This window comes from Fundulus heteroclitus, chromosome 19 (assembly GCF_011125445.2).
Source record: "Fundulus heteroclitus isolate FHET01 chromosome 19, MU-UCD_Fhet_4.1, whole genome shotgun sequence".
In the NCBI taxonomy this organism is placed as follows: domain Eukaryota; kingdom Metazoa; phylum Chordata; class Actinopteri; order Cyprinodontiformes; family Fundulidae; genus Fundulus; species Fundulus heteroclitus.
In genome coordinates, this window is record NC_046379.1 from 11503294 (window position 1) to 11530054 (window position 26761).

Consider the following 26761-nt stretch of genomic DNA (forward strand, 5'->3'; position numbering starts at 1 on the left):
AAGGCAGCACAATTAACCTTTTATTTATCTGCTGATGAAAAGTCAAACTCAAGCAGCTCAAGCCTGAACACAGAGGGCTAATCCAAAAATGAATTTATTCAAAAGCACGGTCTGTACATTGCCGTACCATTATATACATGGACAGTGGATTATTACACAATGATTTTACAATTGATGAACAAAATTACATAAAAATTACAAAAGTCACTGCATAAATGTTTAAATCACAAAGTACTTTTGTGAGCTGTATTTTTTTTTCCTTTAAGGACAGTCCTCACAGCCAGGCAGAGAAACCATGTTTTTCCTTCACCACCCATATGCTGTCAATCACTTTGCCATACTGGAAAAAGATTAAAAAAAAACACAGAAATTGTTACTGACATTATTTATGGAAAAGTGTCCCTCCATAAAATGCAATCTTTCCCTTTTGCCATGCCTTTGCACGTGTTGTTCCACGTGCACTCACCTGGTCATCGGAGACCTGCTCCAAATAAATGTGGGTGGCGTTAACCACATGCATGCGGCTGTAGCCATAGTCAGTGCTGCGGAAGGCGCTCCACTCTTTTGGGTTTGGATTGAACCTGTCGGTCCTCTCTCTGCAGCCCTGTGGAACATTCAGCAATTATTAAATAGACTAAGATGAGAGACACACGCCTTTCTAAAACTCCTTCCTAAAAGCCCTGTTTGACTTGTGGCTGTGCCTCAGTGTGGGTCTGGCAGCATTTTGATGTGCTGATGACTAACCCCTCTGTGGCTGGATGACAAAGTGTGCCCTGCCTGGCTCACCACCACATCAGAAAACACTTACCCAGAGGAACAGCTGGTTCTAAACTTTTGTGGCAGACCAGCAGCTGCACACATAGAACTGTGTACAATACATTGCTGTTTTTGTTTATGTTAGTGAGTGCATTAATCTGTGTGGAAAATGTTCACAATAACGCAGTGATGTGAACGTACTTACTGCAGAGCCTGTTATAATATGTACTGGAGCCTTTGGGTTTACATATGGCTGCTCTTTGCTTCCATTGTACACCTACAATGGAAATAAAGTGAATATGGACTATTGCTGTAAAACACAGGATAGCATTTGTAGAAGAATTGGAAATTAAGATTTCAGGAGCTGACCTTGTCACCATAGACGGGCCAAAGTCTTTCATAGGTATGCTCGTGTGCCCACAACTCTAAATCAACCCCTAAAAAGAAAGTAGTGTACAATTAGAAACATGTGGAAAACATAATTGTGCACATTTACAACTAATTGCAGAGTTAACTAATGTTTATCACACTCAGCGGTGACTTAATTGAGAGATTTTTGGGCAACAAGCAAAAGCTTGAGATCAGCGCAACCAAAATTCTCCATTCAGGAAATTGCATGAAGTTAAAAAGAATGTAAGACCGGAGAGATTTTAAAATGCAAAAAAAGTATCTAAACATTAAATAACAAGAAATATCACAACATATAATAAATTACTATCAGTTATTTTTCTATCATTATTATTAATAACATTACCAACAACAAAATAAAGGACAATTGTTTATTTCAAACAGGTCTCTTTTTGAAAATGAGATACTGGATCTCAATGAGAATACCTGTATAAACGTTAAAAAAAAACAAATGTATACGATTACATTATAAGCCAGTAATCCACTTATAACATTAAGATCAGAATAAATCAATATTGTTTGTATATTTATTTCTCATGACCATACTCTGTAATTTTAAGAACAATGTCTTTATGTATGTATTTGTGTACAGAAGAATTAATTAGCAATACAGAGCTAATGTCACAGAGGGTGTATACCGTAGTGGTAAAACAGATCCTCCAGACCAGGAGCTGGTGGTTTGATGTCATTCCGTCCCACTCGGACCTGAGAATATGCAAGCAGAATAGTCAATGTGAGGTATGAAACTCTTACTGGTAGCACTTAGTGGTGTTCCTGCTAGCTTCACTCAAACTAGGGCCTTATGCTGAGAGAAGCAAGCCAAAGTGGAAATTATGTGGCCCAAAATATGATTATGACAACACAGTAAACTAAGTGTACTGTGGTGTGGCTTGGCCGGTCTGAGGAGTGTAACAAGTACGCTTCTAAGGGTTAAGCGTTGTTTATGAATAAAATAGTCAAACAAGTAGATGTAAATACCCAAGAGTCAAACTTTGTACAGTCATCCTGGTCATCATCAGAGCAGTACATGGGTCTGTGTCCCATGGTGATGATCCAAGGACGTAAGGCTCTGTTCTCTGGCTTGTTAGCTTCCTAAGACAGAGTACAAACATTTTGAAAATTAAAAAAGGAGAAAAAAACAGAAACATGACAATGTATTTACACAGGGAGGAACAAGTACATATCTGTTTATATAACTGAGTAAAATGCATTTTTTATAATTAGAAAAGGACGATCCTTAACCTCCAGATCTTCCTTCAGCCAATTGTACTGCTTAAAGATAAGGTCCATGCCGTATTCAAGGTAGAAATAAACTTCTGTGGAGAAGGAGATGATGTGTGCCGACCCCAGGTTCCAGCTGCAGACACATATCGTTAAAATAACACACAGACTTAACCCAGCAGATGATGCATGCCAAAAACCACTTGATAAGGAAGCCCAGACAAGAGTTTAAAGCTCCACATCATGTTAAATGTACCTCAGATAAACTTCCAAGACTGCTGCTACTAAAATGGATTAAAGCTAAATTCAATCAAAACGGCTGCACAGCAGTTCTGCTTGCAGGTTACAATAAACCTGCAGATTAATAAATGCACATTAAACAATAACAGGTACAGTAGAAGTCACAAAGGTTTCTGTAAATTGTAGAAAGTTAACACAGTATATAATAAACTTTCATGTCAGTTACTGGTGATAGATTTCAGCCACCTATTGAAATCTTGTTTTCAATCCATCGCCTAAACATTCACTTAATCAGTTTCAGGAGGAGAATTAATTTTTGACATATAATATTGCCTTTCTGCATTGCAGGACTTTATATTTTGTCATAGTATAATTACAATCTAACTCCTCTACCTAAGTCTAAGTCCATCAACAAAAACTAAAAGTATTGAAACATTACAAATTTAAGACCTAACAAAATATAATTCAAGCCTTAGTGTAGAATATCTGGTAATTTTTTTTGGAGCTTTTATTGCATAAAATATGGATATCACACAAGTCTTTAGTTACAAGAATCTTTCCACCCTACAGACATCCCCAAGTTAAAGGAGCATTACTATTACGTAATTTTAAAAGGTTAAATATATATTCTTTTCTTTCCCATAAATGCCCTCACAATTGCCCAATGTGTAAAATTAGTTTACTTCTATTTATCACAGTTGCCTTTATCTGCTCCATTAGTCAGTTCATGACAGAGGAATTTTATTTATGTGACATTTATTTGCTAAAACAAGCAATCAATGGAAGCATTACTTTTTAAAGGTAGAACAATCTGTGCGTACATTTTGTGTAAGACTATTACTCCTTTAGCGAGCCACTATGTAACTGCAGGTTTTGTCTGAATTAAATAAAAATGTTAAAGAAAACAATAAATACTTTCTACAATAAAGTTCTAGAGTAACTTTCTTCTTTTATGGAGGAATACAAGGACACAAGATGGCATTATCTCAGCGTGTTAAGTTTTTTTGTCATTAGATTACAAAATAATCTGGCAATAAAATTTAATCACATTTAGAAACTTTTTTAATTATTAGCTTCATAAATGTCAAAACTTGCTTCTTCACAATTCACTTACAATTAACCAACTCTAATGACTTTTTCTAATGGTGTTGCAAGATATGCCAGGCTTAAAGCAGGTATTGCTCCAGATTCCCCCTTCTACGCATTTAACACTGCAACATACATAATTTGATGAATAGCTAAATTATTATTTTTTTAACTTGGAAAAAAGAAAAATCACATATGCGTCACATCTACGCCTATGCTACAGTTTTTTCAAAACTGCTGTAGAAATATCATCAAAATTTAAACTAATATCTAATAATAACATTACTTAATCTCATGTAACAATATGCAAATGCTCTGTCGCTGACGAAGATTCCCTCGCCCTAGGGATGTAAACGGCCTTAAACTGAAAACAAAACTTATAGCATAAACTACTCTCTGATGAATTCAAATAATAATTGTCTGACCACTTGGGAGCAGTCTGAGTGCATTGAATTTTAATTCCCAGGTGGTCAGTTGATCCTTAAATAGGGATACTAATTGCAAGTAGGTGACTCCATATTAAAAGTTTCAGACTTCATCCTGTTGAACACTGTGAGTTTCGTCTTGTGACATTAGCTTTGCACTGTGCAGCTGCTGATCCTGCCCAGTGTATTTTTTTCTTTTTTATACCACAAAGAACATAGAGTACTTTTGATCATTTATGTAAGATTACTTTCCAGACCCTTTATTTACTTAGCTGAAATCCTATTCTTTGTGTAACTACAAATGTCTAAAGAAGTTTTGTTTTGATTCTCTAAATTTCAATTTTCAACCCACACATAAATAAGATCTTGGGTTTCATTTTTCTCTGACTGGAGCATAGTGACCTTAAAGTATCTCTTTGTGCTTTTCTTTTGCAACGTAACTACTTTATTGCTTAAATGGGACAGTGTGTAACTAATTTTGCTTTTAATTAGCAAAAATCAAATATTGCTTTTATAAATGCATATTCTGGCAAAGTCTAATAACACCATATCAAAAATGAAAGTGTTCTCATAATTTAGAATTAGTAGCTTATACTGGGAGGCACCATGTTGCGTTGCTATTTCTGATTTCAGTAGCCGAAAGGGGACAAACTTGTCAGCCTTACGCGTTTTCCATTTCTGTCTTCTATATGAAGATGCGCTGTTGGTGGAGACGGAATATAAAACAAGCAAAGACGGCTGTAGCTCATTCTATTTGTCATTTTCTGCTGAAAATTTACCAAGAAAAGAAAAAGTTATAACCAGGAATAAAAAGAAAAATTAAGAGTCCATATCGGCAAAGCTAATATTACCAGGTGGAGCGGAGATAATTGTGAGGGAGCCCAGACACAGAACTGATGCGGAGCTTGCAGGCTTTCTGCTGGACAGCTAAGTTAATTTGATATAACAGAGAAGTTTATTTTTGGCATTGTGTTAGAAACAGGGCAGTTTAGTCCAGTAACTACTCTGTCCTCTGGGCAGAAACGGTACATTTTGTTCACCTCTCTCTGCCTGACCAAGACAGAGAGAGACGGGAAAGAGAGATGAAGGCTATGGATTACAGTACGCGAGAGATATTGGCCGGCCTATTCACTGTCTGTAGTACAAGCAAGCAAGGCCAGCCGGTCTCTTTACTGGTATTTATAGTCGCTTATATTAGACCCCAAATAAGCGACTGTACGTTCTGAAATGAGCCCAAAAAAACGCGACGCTCGTAATTTACGAGCGACTTTAGAAAAAGACAAGGCTGTGGTCCCTGAGCATGATAAATGTGTCTGCCATGTAATAATTAAAATCGGCACCGAATTTTTATTTTACTTTTTTTCTGACGTTCCAGCACACACGCCCCGGATTTATTTCCACTTACAATCATTATATTACAGCTAACACAATATTTACAGAATAAAAATACTTTAAAAAGAAAAGTCAAACTCACCCCTGCTCTAAATATTCCCGAAAAAGTGTCTCTGTCTGTCATTATGCTGGATGAAGTCCCTGGCTATCCTCAAAGCATCCACTGTGGTCAAAAGATCCCTGTGTGTGTGGGCGCACATCAAGCTATTTAGTCTTTTCTGGGTCATTGTTGATCTCAGATAGGTCTTGATACGACGGAGGGACGAGAAACACCTCTCAGCACTTGCAGTGGACACAGGGATGGTGTAGAATAACTTTAACAGCTTTTCATTGTCAGTAAAACCTTAAAGCTAACTAAGCTAACAAAGCTAACGAAGCAAACAAAGTAGCCTCTGGGCAGAAACGGTACATTTTGTTCACCTCTCTCTGCCTGACCAAGACAGAGAGAGACGGGAAAGAGAGATGAAGGCTATGGATGTACAGTACGCGGAGAGATATTGGCCGGCCTATTCACTGTCTGTAGTACAGCAGCAAGGCCAGCCGGGTCTCTTTACTGGTATTTATAGTCGCTTATATTAGACCCCAAATAAGCGACTGTACGTTCTGAAATGAGCCCAAAAAAACGCGACGCTCGGAATTTACGAGCGACTTTAGAAAAAGACAAGCGGACTTGGCAACAGTGTAAAAAACCATTCCACACGATCACTGTAGCTGTTAGCAGTAGCTAATACATGAAGGGCATGTTTACATCATCATTCACACTTACACTCCAAGGCTTCCATAGCTATTACGGCTCGTTTGTAATTCATCTAGAGCACCGCTAGATGGTGCTCCAGTGTGAAAATCTTACACACTGGGGCTTTAAGATCTGGGACTTTTGGATAGTCGCTCTAAGCTTTAGAGAAACTAATGAAGTTAAAATAAAAAAAAAGGTAACACAATTTCTGTTAAGAGTCAAGTCAAAGCTCTTTAGCTGCAGTGAAGTCATGAGTTATACGAGTTGAAGTCAGTCAAGTTCTAAGGCTTCTGTGAGTTCATCAAATCAAGTATAAAAAGGCATTATATTTGTTATTCGACACATCTGATATGAGTACTTCATGTGCCTGCTGTGATATCTTTTAGACAGAACTGTGTAGTTGCACTGCTGTGATGGCCGTTTAGCCGTAGCCTGCACACCAGTGAAGGAGTAAGCCAGCAGGCCTGTCTGCATCTCAGCCCACAGAGAGAAAGCTTGCGGTCTAGCAGGGTATTATCTTACTGTCTGGGAGGAGGTATGTAGTGGGCAATGACTCACTAACTCAGATGTATAGCTCCTTTGTGTAGTCCTAAGTGTTCCAAAGATAGGAGAGACAGGCTTAACTAAAAGAGGGGCACTCCACACACTTCTGCAGGCTCTTACAACTCAGTGATGTTTACTTAGGCACACATTGAGCTTTAGTGCATCTGAGGAATTTCAATCAATCTAAATCTGATTCCAGCGTTTGAGGGTGTTACTTTTTTAAGGAAAGTGTAAGTAAGAAGAAAAAAAAATCCTATTTACCTGTACCATAAGCTCTCAGTCCGGCCCGGCATGCTGAAGCGATTCCTGTAGTTTGAAAAGTTGCTGGGGAAAAAAAAAAAAAAAAGTTCAGAGAAATATAATTAAATGACCCGATCCTACAATCTGCATTTCTTGAAGATGTAGCATACAGCAATTAGCCCCACAAAGTCCTGCTTTCTCACAGCATGTGGTGTATCCACCACAACACTAAAAAAAGAACTGAAATGCATGCAAAATACACTAAGCTGTCTCTGAATTACAATGACTATGCAGCTGACAGTTTATAATTGTTTTATCTAAGACTGGTACAAAATTCATAGAGGGAGGTCATCGGACAAAAACAACCCTAAAACCTGCAGTGATGGATTCTGATAAAAGCTTTATAAAAAATAAATATAAACACAGGTCTAGGAGGCTGTCAGCGCTGACGTCCCCAAATTAAAGGCATGGATGTTGCCTGCATGACCTCACTCCCCAGGTCTGGATCATGGTCAGTTCCTGGAGCCAACTAATCAAATCCTGGGCCACACTGGGGAGCCTGGGTGGAGATGATGAGGGATAAGCAACTCAAAGCCTCCATGGCTGGTTACGCTACATTTGTCTGTTGAGTAAATCTGCCTTCAAATGCAGCTCCCTGTTATTTTAAAGGCCGCAGTCCGGAGAGAAATCACATTTCTAACAGTTGTTTCAGCTTTAGCGGTTCTTATAAGTCCAGATGTAAGAGGCATGCGGCAATTGTGACGGAAACATGAGCAAGAGCTTTTCAAATGTTGCACCACACAGTGCCTGAATGGAAAGTATGCCGAGATATGAACACTTGGGCTGATAGAGATATCCAATATGAATGTTGCTGGCATGGCTGAGAGCCGACATCATATATTTATATATATAATAATATCTAAACACTAACATCGACCGATACCAATGTTAATGCCGGTATATCGGGCATCCCTAGGTGAAAAATGTCCGTGACTCAGATCATGTGCTCGTTCTTTATGCTTTCTATTTTATGTATGAATGAAGTAGCAAGTATTCTTATTCAGGCCAGGGGATAAGGATAACTTTTCTTTCTTCTTTCACAAAGATAAGAAAAAGGCAAAATCTTTGATAGCAACTGATGCAGTATTGACTGGGTCAACAAAGCATTCAAAACAACAGCAAAAAAAAAAAAAAAAGACTTCTACTGATGCTAAAAAAGGTCAAACAGTAATATAGGGTTCCATAGTGTAGCATCTGTAGGCAGATTGCACTATGATAAATATTTCTGATGTCGGTGTTTAAGCCAAGGTTGATCTGCATGTAGATAAATATGTATTGCAACATCCATTTATGTCAGTCTGCGGTCCTGATTATAGTATTAATCTTAAACGGATGCTGCTAACAAAATAAATACATAGCTCACCGTATGTCGGACTTTGGTCATTAGATTAGGTACATGAGCTCATTTGTTACAGCCATATATACCAACAACAATTCCTTTATAAATTTGAGAAAAGTAACAAATATCCTGAGAAAATCCTAGTCCTCAACTACTAGGAGCCGTATCAAAAGTTTATACCCCCCTCTACTGGTTGAGAGACGTAACAGTAAAGTATGAGCAAACGTCTGCAGACTAAGTGCTGTCCACTGAGGAGAAATAAACAACAGAAATTTATCACTGTTGTAAAACCAACCATGCAGCTAAGTGGCAGAAAATACCTAAAGGAAAATAGTCTGGAAATTTTAACAAGGTTCCGAAACTTACTTTTAATGTGAAAATTCAAAAAAAGATTTCTAAAATACCACATCTCTAAAGTTCTCAGTACTTTTTAACATAATAGTAAAAGTTTAAAACTAAATTCAAATACATTTTTATAGCATATATATTTCAACATTAAATACGTACATAAGCTGAAAGGAATGGACAGCACATTGTCTAAACATTAGAGTACTTTAAATAATCTATTTTAAGTTTAATTTATATGATAACCTTTTCAATTCTACTTAATTTATATTTTATTGCTTATTTTTTATATGATTCTGTTATTGGGCTTCACCGGGACCAGGGTTACAAAAGTTCCTTCCACCTCATGTTTTAACATGTGTAAAATGACAATAAACTGCTTCCATACTGATCTAGACCTAAAAATCCATAACATTCAAATTTTTTAGACTTGTCCAGAACGTCATAAAGGAACACAATAAAATTCAGGGAACAGCATGAACAGAAGACAATAATTGCAGACTTTAGTCATCATGTGGCTAACTTCCATCTCTAGATAACATTTCAAACAGTGAATGTTATCAGGTTTGATGAATCACCCACTGCTTAGTGAATAAAGACATTGATGATCGGAAAATTGGCATCTTCTGAGGATCCACTGTTCTCATCCCTCTGGAATCCCGACTAAAAAAAAATAAAAATCATGTGGCCAACTCAGTTTCAGTTACTTTTTACCCATTAGGTTTTGAGGTTGGAAACACAGGAACAGAGAGGTATGAGGAGAGAGAGCACAACAACAACAAAAAGGGCTTCAAGTCAGTCACAAGCTGCTGGGTATATTTGGACTCAGAACAACACCACAGAACAAAACAGACATTTAGGCATTATTGAGGGCAAGAGGAGCTGGATTTACTGGTTACGTAATGGAGCAAGATGATTCCTGATATCAGGTTCTGATGTCTGGATGTGAAGCCAAGAAAAAGAGACTTCTGTTTGCAGCTCTGAAATAAAGACCAGGCTGTAGAGACATTACATATGGCAAGACTGAAAAAAGGAACTGTCCCACTACAGCAGCGGCAAATCAATATTATGGTTCAGTATCCGATGGCATTAAATGTTTGAGTATGCAAGAGGCGCTTAGTAAAGTACACCTAAATTGAAGGATCCATAGGCTGCTGACTCCAAAGGATGGAAATCAAATGCAAACCTGCCAAGAACGCTTTTCTTAAGAACCGAAGCTTTAATTAAATTTGCATTAATAGCTTTACGACACAATTTCCATCTAAATCTAAAAGGAGGCACATCACACTCTGCTCCCCTCCAGGTTGCAGAGCAGTCCACACCTCCTTTTTCAGCCATTTATGTAGTATGCTGGGGACAATATAAGGAACAGCCGAACATTTTGACTTGTAGCTTTGACATCCTTCAGTTTGGACTACAAAATCGCTCCATGGGTGCGAAAAGAAAGAGGTTAAGTAACCCTGACCCCTTTAGATTGGGTTGATCTTTAACCACACTGAGCTGTCACTTTACTGGCTCTTACAGTAGCTGCATCAATAGTCGCCATTTTGCTTTCTGACAGTTCTGCGGTACTGCCAGCAGGTGGAACAACAATGTTCATGTCTGCTATTCCTGCCCGGAAAAAAGTTGTTTTCAAGCTCGAAACTGACTAAATAAACACTGTCAGGATGAACGCTTAACATATATTGTTTTATTTAAAGAGGGATATATGTGTTTTTGTGTTTTCTGTTTATGGTAAGAATGCGTGACTACTAGGCCCTATTAAAACACCAATTAGAAATGATAATTGGCTAAATTTCTCAAGCCTTAAAGCTAAGAGATGCACTGAACTACGCACTGCTCCTACATCACAAACGAAGTCTGGAAAGCAAAAAACAGATACTGAGCAGAGAATTATTGGCAGTCGGATAAATGTTTGTTTTGGAGAGTGTTGCCTTGTTTAGATGTTGGTGGTTGCTCCTGTGGCTCTAGTCATAAGAGCCTGAAATAGCTCCCATCTGTTTAAGAAGTAAAGTGAAGAGTTCTCATCAGAAACCTTCTGTGTTGTATCTGAGAGCCAAGCTGTGGCTGACAATGGGAGCCAACTTAACAAAATGAAAAACAGAATGTACTTTAGGTTTTGCCTAAAACCAGACAGTTGTGCCCTTGAGACCTGAGAAAAGTATGAGGCAAAATGTAAAGAATAATTAATAACAATAAAACAACTTAAAGTTTTACCATCAACTAGGCAAGGAGTTAGTATGAGATTCCAGAGGTACAATAACATTTGGAGATAGAAAGAGCCTAAATAATGAAGGATTAGAATATACAGATGAGTTTCCAAAAAAGAGACATTGTGAGATCACGTTTTTATCTTCACGCTCACACGCATAAGGTTTCTTTTTCTCCTTTTCCTTGAGCTTAAAAAAAATAAAAATAAATAAACTTACATAGCCAGGACGGAAAAGTTGCTGCTTTGAATTTATCAGGGTTGAAATAGTCAGATATTAGTGTAGTTAGTATCACTGTTTGAAAATGACATTATTATTTACAATACTGTGAAAAAAAGGCAGCAACAAAGAACACCAAGTGCAAAATGTAGCTGAACTTTGGACATTTGTGCAAAAAAAGGCTTTTTGAAGATGTTTTTTTTTTTTTTTTGTTATCTGTTACATGCAGATGAAAATATGTCCTACTGCTGCTGCCAGTGATAATGGGAACACTCAGGATTAAGTTAAGCTGATGACTGGGAAGAATTTGGTCATAATAACGATATTACAGTACAATTTTATTCTTGTACTTAAATCAGGTAGCTATATTGAACTTTGCACAAGTCTTGTTTTGTTTTATAACTAAAATAATTTTTTAGGAGATAGACAAAAGTTTGACACATAGGATACATTCTGTTTTTAAAATAGCAAAGAAAAATAATATGTCAATTTTTGCTGTACAGATGTAAGCAGACATGTGAAAGCTGATATAAAAGCTAAGCTTTTATTAAGGGAAACTTTGATAAAATCGTAATCTTACTATATGGATATGATATTTTTGATCCGTTTAACATAAGCTCATGTTTTAAGAGTTTTGAACCTTAAGAAACAGCATGTTGGAAAATCACAGCAGTGTTAAAACCTTTGCACCACGACCAGCCCATCCCTAGTATTGACTCATGATAAATACCGGTCTGATAATGCTGAAATTTGAGAGAAGGGAGTAAGAAGAGTCATATGTGAGCTTCACTTACTATGTAGATTCATGGTTGCCTGGACAGGTCATGTAGGGCACGTAGGCTGCGATGGACTGAATCTGCCTCATGAACTCATCTCCGATTCGGGCGTTGTCCTGCAGTAAGCAGCGGTAGATTATTAAACTTGAAGGCAATGATTTTTTTCCTTATTAATCATCAGCAAAATATTTTTATTTAAAAGAAAAAAAATCAAACAAAATCTGTGTTCCAGACAGCTTTAGAAGTTAACCATCAATGTAAAGCACGCTGAAACCAGATTTTGCCTTCCTTAAACTGAACGTGAGCCTTTAGAAGCACAGGGTGACCCATTCTTGCTCCTTTGGCTTTCACCTGTAGCAGCCAGACAAAGCTCACTTAGCCTGGTTTTCTCGTCATAATATCAGTGAAGCCATGAGTTATACTTGGACATTCACCCATTAAAACAAAAAACATTTACTGAACTTAATTATAGTTATTCATTTCTAAAGAAGTTTGCAGATTCTATTCATCCATCTTTATATATTAAAGAAAAACATTAGTAATGCAGAATTTGCTGGGAAATTGATATCAGTGTCCGAGACCAAGTTAGGTCCGCTTAGTATCACCGATGACAGCTGGGAGGATTTAAAATGAGCAAATATGTTATTAAGACCCGTGACTTGTGGTTTTAAATGGCACCACTTTTATTCATTCATTTCTTGGGTGACACGACCCTACATCTCATCTTTCATCCAAAGCTTTAAGGAATCTCACAGAAATGGTAATCATAGGCTGAATGGCTCCACCACAGAGCGTATATGGTGCCCTGATTATAAACTGCGGTTTGAAGTGGGAAGAGGTTAGCAGAGAGAGGTGAACTGGATTATCTCATCTCCCGCAGTACAATTAGATGAGTATCAGCGGAGGCTTGAGAGCAGAATGTGTCGATGAAAGAAATCTGCTTTTAGTGATCCTGGTTAAATTTAAATACAGCTCTGACCACTTTTAACAACAGAGGAAGAATAAAGTACCTCATGCATATCGTAGGCAAAGTCCCCTGTAAAGCAGAAACACACATTAGATCCATATTTTACAGCATATCTTTGCAAAGATTGAACGCCTTACTGCGAAAGCGTGTATGTTCTTGTATACTGAGCAAATTACAAGGTTTCATATTAGCATTACCTTCATTCATGTCATGAGGCATTTTTAAAGGATTGAGTTTAAAGGACGTAGGTGCAATGAAGTCTGTAAGCATATAACCTGTTTCCTAAACATGAAGTTACAACACCAAAGCATTTAGTTTGCCTGTGTTCCCCACAAAATGCTTTGTATCCTAATCCCCTTTAAAGCCATGGATGTGGTAACAACAGCTAACAGCGTAAAACAAGATTTAAATCCAATAACAATCTCAATAAGAACTTTGTGTGTGAGGTGCAACAAAGAATAATTTAACTTATTTTTTTATATTTGAAGGTAAGCTATAGGGCTTCAGGTTTTATTGGTAGATGGAGAGAACGTACACTATGTATAATTCCTCCAATCTGCCACAGAATAAAAACTATTCAGAATATTTAAGTAAACTGTTCTCCTATTACCTATGGGCGTGCAGGAAATTTTAAAAGTATGTCTGGATTTTTAACAGGCAGAACATCTAGATATAAGACTAATTAATTTGTTAGAACTTTGCTAAGCAGACACAGCTTTCATCAGGACAACTCTGTCTCTCATTGTAGGCATTTCCAGAAGCTCAAGTGAGTCCTGAAAACTTGATTTTTGAGAAAATGTGATATTTCTTCACAGCTTCTCTCTCTTTTAAGTCAAGCATAATGCGGTGTCCCTTCAATCAATTTATTGTGCAAGGGTTTGTTGCAAGAGTTTCTGAAATTCCAGAAAAATGCTCTCCCTTACTGACTCCTTTGCAATAAAAGCATGGCAGATATTAATCAGGGGTTTGGAAAGGGTTGGCAAGCCTCAAAAAACACATCTGCAAATCTATTTCTCTACAATGTCAAAACCAGGGGTGGGTGGCGCCAATGGAGTTCAAGAACCTACTGTTTTACATCTGACAGAAGCAGGAACAAACAGTCAGAATTATACTTGAGGCCAGGGGTGGATTTAGACAGGCGTAGAGGGGCCAGTGCCCCGGTAGAACTGGCCCTGGTCCTTGGAGAGCTCTGCATGGACAGACACCAGTCTACATCGCTGAACTATTCATCTCTACACCCCTATTAGGGGCCGAAGGTCCTGTGATGAAGACCTGCTGATTCCCCAAACAAAATTTTAAACTGAAGGAGATTTCTCTTCTGTAGGTCAAAGACGCTGGAATTCCCTATCTCGGTCTCTGAGATCTGCAGACTCAGTGGTTTCCTTTAAAGGCTAGCTAAAAACGCAGCATTTTTTATCAGCTTTTGTCTAGTTTTGTCTTGTGTATTTTTTACCTTTTGTTTGTAAAGCACTGTGATTTTTATTTTGGAAGTTGCTATATAAATGACGTTTTACTTAATTGCTCCTGGTATAGCCACTGTACTAAAAACATAATACTAAATCTATGTCTCATCATGATATTTGCTGGCACAGAAACTGCAATTGATTGATTCCTTGGACCAATTTCATTCCTTACCTTTACAGTTTTACTTCAACAATGATTTCAAAATGTAGGTGTTGCACTTTTCAGATATATATATATATATATATATATAGTGATATCTTAAACAATGAAATAATGCCCTGTCTTTTTGTTTGTTCTGTGCCCCCGTGAAAAAAACACTGGCCCCATCCTGGCCCCTATGGTAAATTTGGTCTTGATCCACCACTGCTTCAGGCTAATAGGAAGTATAAAAATATTCATTTTTTACAGGTGATCCCCAATTAAGCCAAATAATAACAACATCCATCTGTAAGCGGCTGAAATTTTACAACCTGTTTAAATTTTCAGCAGAAAAAAAATAGATAAGAGTTCACAGGGAATCCAATCCATCAGCTTTAAAAGACAAAATTAATTATAAATATTATGCCTACTAACTACAGTAATTACAGCAATGATGAATTTTCTTGTTCTTACAGGTTTCTTTTGGATGTGAACAGGTGTCTTTGAGCTGATTAACACAATCTGCTGTAAGCAGTGCCAGATATCTGTGTTGATATCACTTAACGAGCATTTATGTGCTTTTTAAGTAAAGAATAAACATGTTTCAATGCATGCAACGGTTACCTATGTGCAGGATGACATCATACATGCCAAGCTGAGTCTCCTTTTGCAGTCGAGCCAGCGACTGGGGGTTCTCATTGCCCAGATCGCCGTAGAGAGCAAACCTGGGACTGAAACTTGAGCTGCTGTTCAGAGCGGTGAAGGAGAATATGTCACTCCAGCCTTCATCACTACCACAATGATAGACTAAAAATAAAATGAATGAATAAAGTCAATACAAACAGGCCAAAACAAAATGCAACGTAAATCACAGCGCCACCCACCATACGTAGCAGCAGGTTTGAGGCCAGTGAGGGTGACTCTGTGGATAAACATCTTCCTCCTCTCCTCTCCTGAGTCCACAAAAACAGTAACATCTCCTTTGGCGCTCATCTCAAACAGCCGACCCCCCTGAAGACCATATTCCACCTTGCTGTCCGTCTTATTGAAGGTGGTCCAGGTCACCACCATCGAGCCCGGTGCTCCTGTGAAGAACAGCCAGAGACTGAAAACATTCTGGAGGCTGACCAGAAAGAGAACCTGCTTTCACTTACTGACACATTTATAAAAGTCGAGAGACGTTTACGGAAAACACTGCATACACAAGTGTGGTGCTTTTGTTCTTGCGGCTGGAAAGACACGCAGCACAAGCCGACAGCTGGCCAGGTATCTATATCATCACGGACATCATCATGACATTCACCAACAAAATACAGTGGCTTGTCAAAGTATTCATACTCCTATAACTGTTTTACATTTTGTCACATTACAACCACAGGCTTCATATGCATATTTTTTGGGGGGGAGGAGGGTTTGTGTGATAGATCAGCACAAAGAAAACTGTTATGGTAAAGTAATATTTTCAGTATTTTTTACAAAGAAAGATCTAAAAAGTGAGATGTTTGGATGAATACTTTGTACAACCATCTTCTGCTGTAATTATAGCCACAAATATCTTTTTAGGTATGTCTCTACTAGTCTTTAGCTTAATCGGGAACATAGATGTATTTTTTTAAGATAATTTTGAAGTCTTGTTAAAAATTCTCCTTTGGACTTAGGTCTGGACTTTGGACCATTTTAACTGGCGGTAGGTTTTGGGTAGCCGTACCGCGGGAAGATACGACTACCTTCAGTTTTTAGTCTTGTGCAGGTTTTCTTCCGGTATTTACCTGTTTTTAGTTGCTTTAATTTTCATCATCTCTGATAAGCTTCCCAGTTACTGCTGGTAAAAAAACAAAAAAAACAAAAAAAAAACACCCAAAGCAAGATGCCTCCATCACCACGAATCACAATGAGGATGGTGGGTTTAAGGCAATGTACAGAGTCTCATCTGGCTGGATCTCCTCTCTCCACATGCCTAAACAAACTAAACGGGACTACTTAAAGGTGCATAGCCACATTATTAGACTTTTTTTTTAAATGTATACGTCAGTAACTCATGCTGGTTGCATACAAAGTTTTTATGAAAGATTATCACCTCCTGCTGGCGTATTAGTTGTTATTTTTGCTGTTTTACGCTTTGTTTTTGCTCAATTGGTTAGTAAATAAAGCCGTTTGTGTTTATTTAAAACACAGGAAGCGGCTAACGGCTATTAGCGAAGTAATGGAGACAATTGAAGTTTGAGGTTGTAAAAGGACAAAAGAAAAGAACAGTCAACTGGTGTGAATACTTTCTTGCTGACGACCACACGTTTCTGAAAATTACAAGAGAGAGAACAGATACCGATTCTGCAGCTAACTTTTAAAGTTTTACTGAAGCATCCTCTCTATTTATAAATTAATAATAAACTGCAGCAACACCGAGATCCACTTGTTGTAAGGCTACATAAGCATACCCGGTTTAGACCGTACTACTACCAGATTTACACACACACAAATAAATGTCCAAACATGATTGCTATTTCTTCCCAGCACACAGTGTCCCCATATTTAAACAAGAGGGAGTTACAGGGGGAGGGTTAAAAACTTACCCGCATAGGAGAGGTGCACCTGCTCTGGTTGGGTCCAAATAGGAGGAACACTAAGCACCAACAGGGGTGCAAAGTTTAACAAAACATAGGCAGCATGAAGAGGCACCATTTTACCATTGGGTCGTCGGCTGTTTAAACTAGTCACACACACAAACAGAGAAAACAAAACAGCGGTGACACTCCAATCACATGATCCCTTTACACCTAAACTCACATGTTATTCAAAGCGTGACCCCAGAACTGACCTCAGAAGGCACTTTCCAAGGAGCTGATTTCATCCAGTTAACCTGCAGCTGTCAGCTCAGACGACTAAACTGTAAAGCCGGAAAAAAAAAAAAAAGAAGCTTAGTCAGCTGGACCTACAAAAACATGATGCATAACAAAAGTCAGATGATCTTGTTTTTCCGGCTTTGCAACCAGGGAAGCAAACTCATGTCCTACTACTGCATGTCAGGACCTGCCTCTGATCAATGAAGCGAGGTGATTAAAAACACTGCAAATGTGATGCTCATGAAGGTTGCACCGTTCAAAGATTTAATCACAGCCACCAGTAGGCACCTGCAAACGTCAACAACAGGATCATGTCACGAGGAAAACGCCTGGTTACGTGTAAAATGTGCACGATTGTTAGGTAAACAGTCACTAGAGGGTGCACAAAATCCTGCAGCTGCTGCCCTGGCTAATGTATGCTCTTCTGTTGGGCGGTATCGCTTTCAGACTGGTAGCTGTATGGCAGATAGAAACCCTCTCCACTGTCCACATTGAGGCAAGCGAAAGCACGGTGAGTACAGCAGCCGAGCCATGTTGGTCAAGTCAGCTTATTTGACATTAAACGTGACTCAGCGACTTTCCGCCAGTGTTCCAAAGATTGTTTATCAGCTGCTGTGCCTGTACAGTTTGGATTTGTCGCAGATATGTTTGTGAACCCAGAAGTTAGCAAACTGTCTTTTGGCTGCTGCATGTTTACGGCTACGTCATAGCCCTTCCTAGTAATTTTTTATTTATTTATTGTTTTGTTTAATATCAGTTCAATACTTACTATTTGCCACAACATAGTAAAAGGCAATCCTCAACTTTGGCTCGAGCTAGTAGGTCGTCTTATTGTTGAAACTTCAAACTCAAACGTAAACCTTCCGCTGTTCCGCCCCAAATACGTCACAGTAGGAAGACCGGCGACAGCCAAAGGAATTTTGGGAAATTGGGTCCTTTTGCTCAAACACAACGAGTAGTTCACATTATGACTCTGGTTTATGATAAAATATTAACGAAAAAATGACAACAAAAATAATTGAGTAATATATATATATATATATATATATATATATATATATATATATATATATATATATATGATGAAAGCCTCTAAGCCTATATATATATATATATATATATATATATATATATATATATATATATATATATATATATATATATATATATATATATATATATATATGAAATATAACATACGCATTTTTTTGTTTTGTTTTTCATTTTCATTGATTGTGATGATTTTTGTACATGGGTTACTACTGTGAATGTAATATTTTTTGCCTACATTTTAAACATAATTCTCCTTTTCCTTTGACTGATTCATTGGTTCAATTAAAAAAAAAGCCTCATAATGTTCATTCTTTCAATACAGTAAAATTGTAATTATTTAATAATTAGAAGATTGTCCTTAAATCTTATCAATCTTTACTTAAACCATACATTCTAATAACTAATCTGTAATGTTAATATATTAATGGAATGCCACTTTCTTTCTGTTAAACAATAAGAAAGCTAATGTGACATAATTACAATTATAGGATTGTCCATATATTTCATCATATTATCACTCTATAATTTTTTTCTATATGAATCAACTCCCGGTCTCCCTTTTTTAGTGAGTTCAGATACATTCGTTATGTTTTCTGTTGCGGTGGATGAGAAAACATATGCAACATAAATAAATAGAAAATTCATATTCTTCATTAGTTTGTTCAGTTTGAGTACATGTACTGCTTTTAATTTCTTTAAACTTATATATATATATATATATATATATATATATATATATATATATATATATATTTATATACATATATTTATATACATATACATATATGTATGTATGTATGTATATGTATATATCCATCCATCCATTAATTTTCCGGCACGCTTTTCCCCATCGCGAGGGGTGCTGGTGCCTATTCTAACTTCTGAATTTTTTCTTTATTTTGTTCTTTTATACACAGATCTGATGGACTCCAGCAGTAAAGACAGGAGAACCCATAATGTTAACCATATACCTAATTATGAGGCAGCACCGTACACAGTAGCCCATGCTCATAGGGGAAATTCAGAAGAGGTCAGCTGGATAAAATGATGCATTAAGCTGTTTGCAAAACTGCTTGGTGTTTTCATCTCAATTGTATGGACCTCTAACAGCATTATTTATTTCTGATTGCAGGTGGATTATGCTAAACACGAGGAATTCAACAGAAAGAGGTGGGCTCTTCATATTTTTGTATTTCCTTTCAGTCATTACGTTGTAGTCATTGCCCAATTTCTCTGAAAATTTTACCCTTACCAGGCATCCAGTAAGCAGGTCTGGCAACAGTGCAGGCAGAGTGAAACGGGTGGTGTCGTGCAAGAGGAAGTCACATCACCTGACTGTAGCTCGAAGGAAGCAGCTCGGACCTGGCAGGTGTTTTGATGCAGCAAACAAGGAAAACGAGAAGAAAGGCTTGCATGATACACAACAGGACACTTTCTTTAATGATCCAGATGACTTCCCACTGAATGTCAATAGTAACTGCAAGACCAGTGGAACTGGTTCTGGACAGTCCGACTGCTATACTCTGACTGAGGTAATTGTCAACGACCACACGTTCTTATTCTATGCTTAGTTTTGTACAAAATCATTTGAACATAGGGTTTTTTTTTCAGCTCACTAAGGATCACAGCACAATGATTGATGTTCTGTTTGGAAGAAATCTGAGACTGAAGGTTGCTTTAACGCTGTGGAACAGGAATGTCGGGGAGCTTTTGACATATTTACTGAAGTATGTAGTGAATTTTTGTTGTCAGAAGAGAGTCATGCAGAATTTTAGAGGCTTTCATCATTTTCTTTCTAAAGAATCCAGGACACTGCTGTGATTGTTGACTTTCTGCCAATTGTCTGCAAGTGGTAAGCTTTGCATTTTGTAGAAATCCTCAAAACCCTGATTAAAAATAAAGTAGGGGTAAAATTCAGAATAATTTTCTTTCCCTTACAGCATTGAGGAGGACTCACCCAGGATTAACATTGGCTGTTGTGTTGATCTCTATCCTTTAGTCAGGAAAGTCCTTAGTACACCATATGAAGAGTGAGTGTTTCTCTTAGTTTTACAATAATTAAAGACTAAACTGTACTATGAAAGAAACAAGGTTTATATTGTAAGTCTTATTTGTCTAAAATTGGACTCATTCAGGCTTCATTTGTTTTCTCGCAGGTATCTGGTTGTTGGTTTTAAATGGATACATTCGGTTTTAAAGAACTGGTGGGAAGAACTACAAGCAAGTGGCTACAGGGGATCAACTCAACCTCTGCTGGATGAGTAAATGTTGTTTTCTGATCTTTTCAATATTTATATCATGTAGAACATAAAAAATTATAATTTAAAAGTAATGGTAAATGGACTGAACTTATATAGCCGATATGCAGCTCGGTAGGCAACTTGGGGTTAAGTGCCTTGCCCAGGGGCACATCTACATGTGACATGGGGAATCTGGATTTGAACCCACATTGTTAAACTCAAACCCTCTCTCTCCCAACCGGACAGTGAGAGACCGGTCCACACCTTGATCACATCTCACCTCGACAACTGTAACTCCCCATTAGCAGCCCTCCCCTCCAAATCCACCCAGAAGCTACAGTATGTCCTGAACAGTGCTGCCCGCATCCTCACCAATACCCAGAAATCTGTCCACATCACTCCAGTCCTCCATTCCCTCCACTGGCTCCCTGTCAACCAGGTCTGGTCTACAAGACTGTCAACCACACTGGCCCAACCTACCTCCTGGACCATCTTTTTTTCCTCAATCTGCATCTCGGTCACTCAGATCTGGCAACCAGAATCTCCTCATTGTCCCCCGTACTAGGCTATCAACCATGGTTGACCGTGCCTTCTCCTCCATGAGGCCTCGGCTGTGGAATCAGCTGCGTGAAACAGTCAGGATGACTGACTCCCTCACAACTTTCAAAGCAGCCTGAAGACTCATTTGTTTCATGCTGCCTTCAATAAATAAGACTTCCGCTATGATTACCTCGTCCTTAACTGCAATTGTTGGCCAAATTTTTAATACTATTATTTTAGATTTGTTATGTTTTTAATCTTGATTATTTTAGGATTTGTTATTCTAGATTGTTTTAAACCTTGTTTATTGTAGAACTGTGAAGCACCTTGAGAAGTCTCAAGATTTAAAAGTGTGCTATACAAATAAAATTGTTATTATTATTATTATTATTATTATTATTATTATTATTATTATTATTATTATTATTATTATTATTATTATTTCTTAACCTTTGAGGTTTTTAGCCTGAGGGTGGTTTTGATCATGTGATGCGGTGTCTTAATGTTTATGACCCTGCCTGTGAAGGATAGCCAAAGGGGAGTTGGGTTGACCCGATAATACCTGAGATTAGGAATTAGGTTACATGTATCAATTTGTAACAAAGGTTTTGAAATTTTCAGATTTCAAAATTGCCTAAATTTTATATCACACTGTTGTTCTAGTTCAGATTCCAGTGCCAGAGTACAACAGTATGTTCTGTTTTCTTTGTTGACATTTACTTCTGTATTGTTATTCACATGGGCATGTTTTGTTTTGTCCTTAAAATAAAACGTATGCATTAATAATCATACTTTATTATTGATTATTAATCATACTTGATTATTAATACACAACAGTATTACAACAATACTGTAGTTGCACGGATAATTCAAATCTTTGGTACAAGTTGTAGGTCAACGTATTGTTTAAAAACCTTTTTTTAATTATTTATTTTCCTTTACAGAAATTTCCAGGTTTTCAACCAGCAGCTTTGGGAGTTATGGCAGCAGGAACCTCTTTTAAAATATGTTACAGGTCAAGCAGGAGACATGGCCAAGGTAAGGGTACAGATATAGTGATATTATATCTTATTATAGAAATATTTACTGTGCCGTAATCATTTTCATTATTTTTCCTTCTCAGGTTGTGGATTCTTTTCTTTTTCAACTTCGCGGACACCAATAAGGATCAAAATAACTTCTAGTGTCATCAACGTCATCAGTAGGAACACTAATAGCAGCTGTTCTCTCAAATTAAAGCTTAGAGCAACAGTGAAGGTACATACAAGTGAAAAATGCAATCTAAAAGTGTGAAAATGTTGATTTTATTATTTATGTTTATGTGCCATAAGGAAAAAAGATAAACTTAATATCAGATTTTTACAGTTATGCTTTGTCGACTGAGACAGCAAAGAGAAGGCAAGAGGGAGATGAAAAACTACATTTTGAGTGGATTATAACTCATGATTCACCCTCCTCACTACTTTTGATTTAGTCACTTTCGTTTTATTTGTTGTTCCCTTTGATTTTAAAAACTGTTTTTTTCACACAAAGACTTCTTGATATACTTTGTTGTCATCAATTATTTACACGAGACAAGATTTTCAATCATTTTTTGGAGAGATTGATGAGTATTTACCTTAATTGATGCCAAGCTTAATTGATTGAATTGATGAAGGATTATTACGGTATGTTTGTTTCTTCACCAATGAAGAAAGGAGAGTGCAAATCAGGACAGAGTAAGTTAAAAGAGCATGAAACAGGAAGTGAATTCAGTATTTTCCTGTTGGATTGCCACAGACCATTGTTCATTTGTCCAGTATGCTTGCCTGCTTTATCTCACAAAAGTGGTGATAAATCAACTAAGGAGATAATTCAAGTTTGGATTATGGAGCTTTGAAATTAAAGTCATGTTTTTGGAAATTCTAATAATATTTGTAAATTGCCTGTCTTCTCTGTAAAACCTTTTTTTTATAAATATTAAATGTTATAGATCATGTGGCTTTCTGAAGTTAAATGTTCACCACTTATAAAAGTACAGCTAATGATACTGAGAGTTGGATGGATAATTGTTGGACTGCTCTTATGAATATTTGGACGATCTTTAAAAACCGTGCAGCTTCCCTAAAAACATTCTCTCATATGTTTGGATCATTAAACCCTTTGTAAAGAAAATTCACATTTGCACAATGACAGCTTACAAACTCACACAACTATGTCAAATTCTGTGTTAGTTAAAATGAGATTAAATCCAGCTTTCAAGCAACAAACAAACAAAAAATAACTAAACTGAAGCTAAAGTGATTCTGCCCCAACAATATTTGAAACCTCATCTGGACTTCAGCCCCATGTGTGCTGTTGAAGTGATTTAATTCAGACAAGGATACGTGTGACCATGTGGGTTTATCACACACAGATAAGTGCAGGGGTGGCGTCTGTTTTGTGATGTGAACCAGGGACCAAAGTCCAGGTGCAACTACGCAAGGGAGAATGATATTTACTGGATTCCCAATCTGAACTCCGCAATCATGTTTGCCTTCAGGTGCAAGGACATTTGGGTATAACATTTCTACGTCACGTCATAAAGTAAGCATTCTTATTTTTAGACATTTCAAAAAAAGTTTGGGGTGTCCCCAAGGAGGTTCTCCAAATCGTAGCAGGCTAAAACAACTAAACTTAGCCGATTTGCTAAAGAGTGAAGGATGGAGTGGAGATGCTGGCTGCCAGCCGTGGCTACAGCGCTGCTGCTCTGTACGACTGAAGCAGACAAGGAACATCTCCAAGCTGAGAATCTCAGCCTCCTCCCCGTAAATCAGCACAACAAGGTCCTGAACCGTGGGATGAAAGGTATTTGTTTAGACTTTCACTTTCATTTAGATTTTTCTTATTATGTCTGTCAAGGATTAAGGAGCTAAAGGCCTGCATCATTTTTCAACTTCTTGGTGTGAAGCTGAAGATTTTGCTGGAAAGCCACACAAGTATGATTGTTTTCAATCTACGAACCAGCTTTATCTCAGATTATATGTGCTATTGTTGTGGAGGTTGGTCAAATTCCAGCTTGCAGATGAAATCATTTAGTGACTTATTGGTGATAAGTGTTCTTTTGAGATAAATTGTCCATCTTAAATGAGATAATTTCTCATACGAACAGTTGTTTTCCAGCAAAATTGCGGCTCTTTGGAGGCTTTTGCTTGTTTATCTAAGAGACATTAAAATATATAATGTTTTGCTTTATATAACAAAAAAATGGACTATGCAAATTATCATAAAGTAGATTAACACCACGGTTGGGTGTTTTATATATAAGATTTTATCTTGAAGGAGTGTTTTAATTTTTTTGCTTAGTTGTAACCCGTAGCCTTCAATCCATCAGTCAATGAAACTATTGCAGATTTTTATACGAGTATAACAAACATTGCTTTTCGCATGTTAAAATAGATGAGCAGGCGAAACAAAAAATGACAGAAATTGTAAAGCCAAGTGAATTATAAAAATTAACCAAAAGACAAATCAAGCAATCATGGAGGATTAGGAACTGAGTAAATGTGATCCTGTTGAGAGGAAACAGAGAATATAAACAGCACTTTATAACTAAATCCATTAAACCATAATCAGTAGACAGACTAAATAAATGTTAATGATATGATGCAAGTACAACACATTAAGAATACATTTTTTTTAAGATGAACAACAATATAGCTAAATGATACAATAATAAATATATAGAAAAAGTAAAATGTTTTAGTTTGCTTTTAAAAACATCAATCCCCTCAGTTGCCATCAGGTTTTCAAAAAGTTTTTCCAAAGGTTTGGGCCCAATAATAAGTAAATAATGCCTCAGTGTGAGTTTTAGTTTTCACTTCAGGTCGCAATAGGACGCTTTCCAGAAGACCTGAGGGATCTGAAGGGCCTGTATGGTAAAAGGAAATCTAATAAATAGGTTGGACTAAGGCAAGGCAAGTTTATTTATGAAGCACTTTTCAGTGACAAAGTTATTCAAAGTGTTAATGTTTTAAAAAAACAATATCTTTAAAATCAACTAGAAAATGTAAAGAAATCAATTACAGAGACTTTAACGTAGGCTTGATTGGTGCTTACTTTCTAGTCTTAGTATTCTTGCAGCTGAGTTCTATAGAAATTGAGTTAGAGCTTTGGTTTCCTGAGGAAGACCAACACCTGTGTTTTGAAGTAATGGATTTTAACAGGTATAAAAGTGTGAACAAAAGACTGCATTGATCTCAGAGTTCAGACCTAAATCCAATTAGCTGTTTGTTTGGCAAAGAAGAATGGACTAAGATTTCAAAGGGCGATGCTGTTAAAGACATATCTGAAAAAAAAAAAAAAAAGTTTTTTATGCCAGTAAATGGTGGCTCTACAGAACAGAGAACTGACAGTTGGGGGTGGAATACATTTGCAAGTTACATTTTTCACATTTTTGAAACTCACTTATTTACTATTCTCAACTCTGCACAATGTGTTGTTGGTTTATCACATATAGTCCAATTAAATACATTGAAAATCCGTCAAGAGGTCGATGTAAAATGTAAAAACAGGGCTGATTATGTGAGTGCATTTGCCTTAATATTAATAATTAAAGTATTTTTCAATTGAATTCTGACTTAATTAAGAAGTATTTATTTTCCCCGCAGTGCTGCCTAGAGATTGCTATGACATGCTGATAGCGTCCTCGGGCACGGCCAGAGACGGAGTTTACCTGATCCAACCACACGACTCCCCCATTGTGGCCTACTGTGCCATGCAGGAAGGAGGCTGGACCATAGTCCAGCACATAACTGTTAACAGCAGCGTGGATTTTGATCGCACCTGGGATGAGTACAAGAATGGCTTTGGAGATGTCACAGGGGATCACTGGCTTGGGAACGAACACCTCCATCAGCTCACTCGTGGCCCCGCCCGCTATAAACTGGGAGTGAAGCTTGTAGACCAGGATGCAGTCACCAAGACGGGAGAGTATGATCCCTTTTTGGTCGAAGAAGAATCCACCGGCTACAGGTTGAGGTTAGGGTTATTCCAGGGCACAGCTTTGGACGCTCTGACCCTGGACACAGAAAATTACCTTCACGACAACCAGAAGTTCACAACTAAAGACAGAGACAATGACAACTACTTCCAAAACTGTGCCAAGCTGGAGTTTCAAGGTGTGCCAGGAGGGGGGTGGTGGTACGACGCTTGCGCTGGGGCAAATTTGAATCGTAGGAATGTTATTTACTGGCAAAAGGACTGCAACAAGGAGAGACTGTGCAAGTACGCGTGGATGATGGTGAGACCTTCAGAGACGGTTAAAGTGATTCACAGTGGACACTGCAGGAAGGAGGAGCTCTGAAGACGTTCACAGGATTTGCATCAAATTAAACTCTAGATATAACAATCCAGATGCTGACATGGGTGCCTTTGTCGGCAATAGGCACTGAGATGGATATTTAGTTCCTCACATTTTATTAAGAAATACTTTTAACAACAACAAAATACTGAAAGGAGCCAGAATTGTTTTCACAAATTTCAAGCACAGTAAAAAAAAAAAAA

At 37.5% G+C, this 26761-nt stretch overlaps 3 protein-coding genes across 6 annotated transcripts in view; 2 read left to right on the forward strand and 1 right to left on the reverse strand.

Annotated features, from left to right (window-relative positions):
- LOC105938389 (KATNB1-like protein 1) overlaps window positions 1–23216 on the forward strand; it is a 70316-nt gene extending 47100 nt beyond the window's left edge. For both annotated transcript variants that reach the window (XM_021307337.2, XM_036150466.1), the window contains exons 2-10: window positions 19376–19488; window positions 19591–19628; window positions 19714–19990; window positions 20070–20185; window positions 20260–20310; window positions 20399–20488; window positions 20615–20719; window positions 22183–22276; window positions 22362–23216. In XM_021307337.2, coding sequence (XP_021163012.2) covers window positions 19381–19488; window positions 19591–19628; window positions 19714–19990; window positions 20070–20185; window positions 20260–20310; window positions 20399–20488; window positions 20615–20719; window positions 22183–22276; window positions 22362–22403 — 921 coding nt within the window. In that variant the 5' untranslated portion in view covers window positions 19376–19380 and the 3' untranslated portion in view covers window positions 22404–23216. The remainder of the gene's footprint in view (window positions 1–19375; window positions 19489–19590; window positions 19629–19713; window positions 19991–20069; window positions 20186–20259; window positions 20311–20398; window positions 20489–20614; window positions 20720–22182; window positions 22277–22361) is intronic.
- On the reverse strand, window positions 77–18306 carry LOC105938387 (acid phosphatase type 7). 2 transcript variants are annotated; one of them, XM_021307332.2, is made up of 15 exons: window positions 18175–18306; window positions 17381–17449; window positions 17136–17272; window positions 15450–15650; window positions 15190–15372; window positions 13007–13032; window positions 12015–12112; window positions 7069–7131; window positions 2407–2521; window positions 2143–2256; window positions 1803–1869; window positions 1126–1193; window positions 962–1033; window positions 467–604; window positions 77–340 (listed from the first exon to the last, which is right to left on the reverse strand). In XM_021307332.2, the coding sequence occupies exons 3-15, from the start codon at window positions 17242–17244 to the stop codon at window positions 275–277; spliced, it is 1320 nt and encodes a 439-aa protein (XP_021163007.1). In that variant the 5' UTR covers window positions 17245–17272; window positions 17381–17449; window positions 18175–18306; the 3' UTR covers window positions 77–274. The 2 variants fall into 2 exon arrangements, with proteins under 2 accessions (XP_021163007.1, XP_021163008.1); XM_021307333.2 differs by lacking the exon at window positions 18175–18306 and adding an exon at window positions 17694–17869.
- Window positions 23217–23314: 98 nt separating the features above from the next.
- On the forward strand, window positions 23315–26610 carry zgc:194887 (fibrinogen-related domain-containing protein). Of its 2 annotated transcripts, XM_036150467.1 has the most exons (3): window positions 23315–23803; window positions 23912–24064; window positions 25867–26610. In XM_036150467.1, the coding sequence occupies exons 2-3, from the start codon at window positions 23920–23922 to the stop codon at window positions 26559–26561; spliced, it is 840 nt and encodes a 279-aa protein (XP_036006360.1). In that variant the 5' UTR covers window positions 23315–23803; window positions 23912–23919; the 3' UTR covers window positions 26562–26610. The 2 variants fall into 2 exon arrangements, with proteins under 2 accessions (XP_036006360.1, XP_012735559.2); XM_012880105.3 differs by having other exon boundaries at window positions 23315–24064.
- The last annotated feature ends 151 nt before the right edge of the window (window positions 26611–26761 follow it).

Bases quoted from the DNA above. Each gene is read 5' to 3' on its own strand.
- zgc:194887 (XM_012880105.3), top strand. From the start codon at position 23,920: ATGGAGTGGAGATGCTGGCTGCCAGCCGTGGCTACAGCGCTGCTGCTC. The intron at 24,065-25,866 runs GTATTTGTTTAG...TTTTCCCCGCAG, and splicing joins CCTGAACCGTGGGATGAAAG to TGCTGCCTAGAGATTGCTAT.
- LOC105938387 (XM_021307332.2), bottom strand. From the start codon at position 17,244: ATGGTGCCTCTTCATGCTGCCTATGTTTTGTTAAACTTTGCACCCCTG. The intron at 12,113-13,006 runs GTACTTTATTCT...TGCTTACTGCAG, and splicing joins TTGCCTACGATATGCATGAG to GACAACGCCCGAATCGGAGA. The intron at 7,132-12,014 runs GTAAGTGAAGCT...TTTTTTCCCCAG, and splicing joins GGCAACCATGAATCTACATA to CAACTTTTCAAACTACAGGA.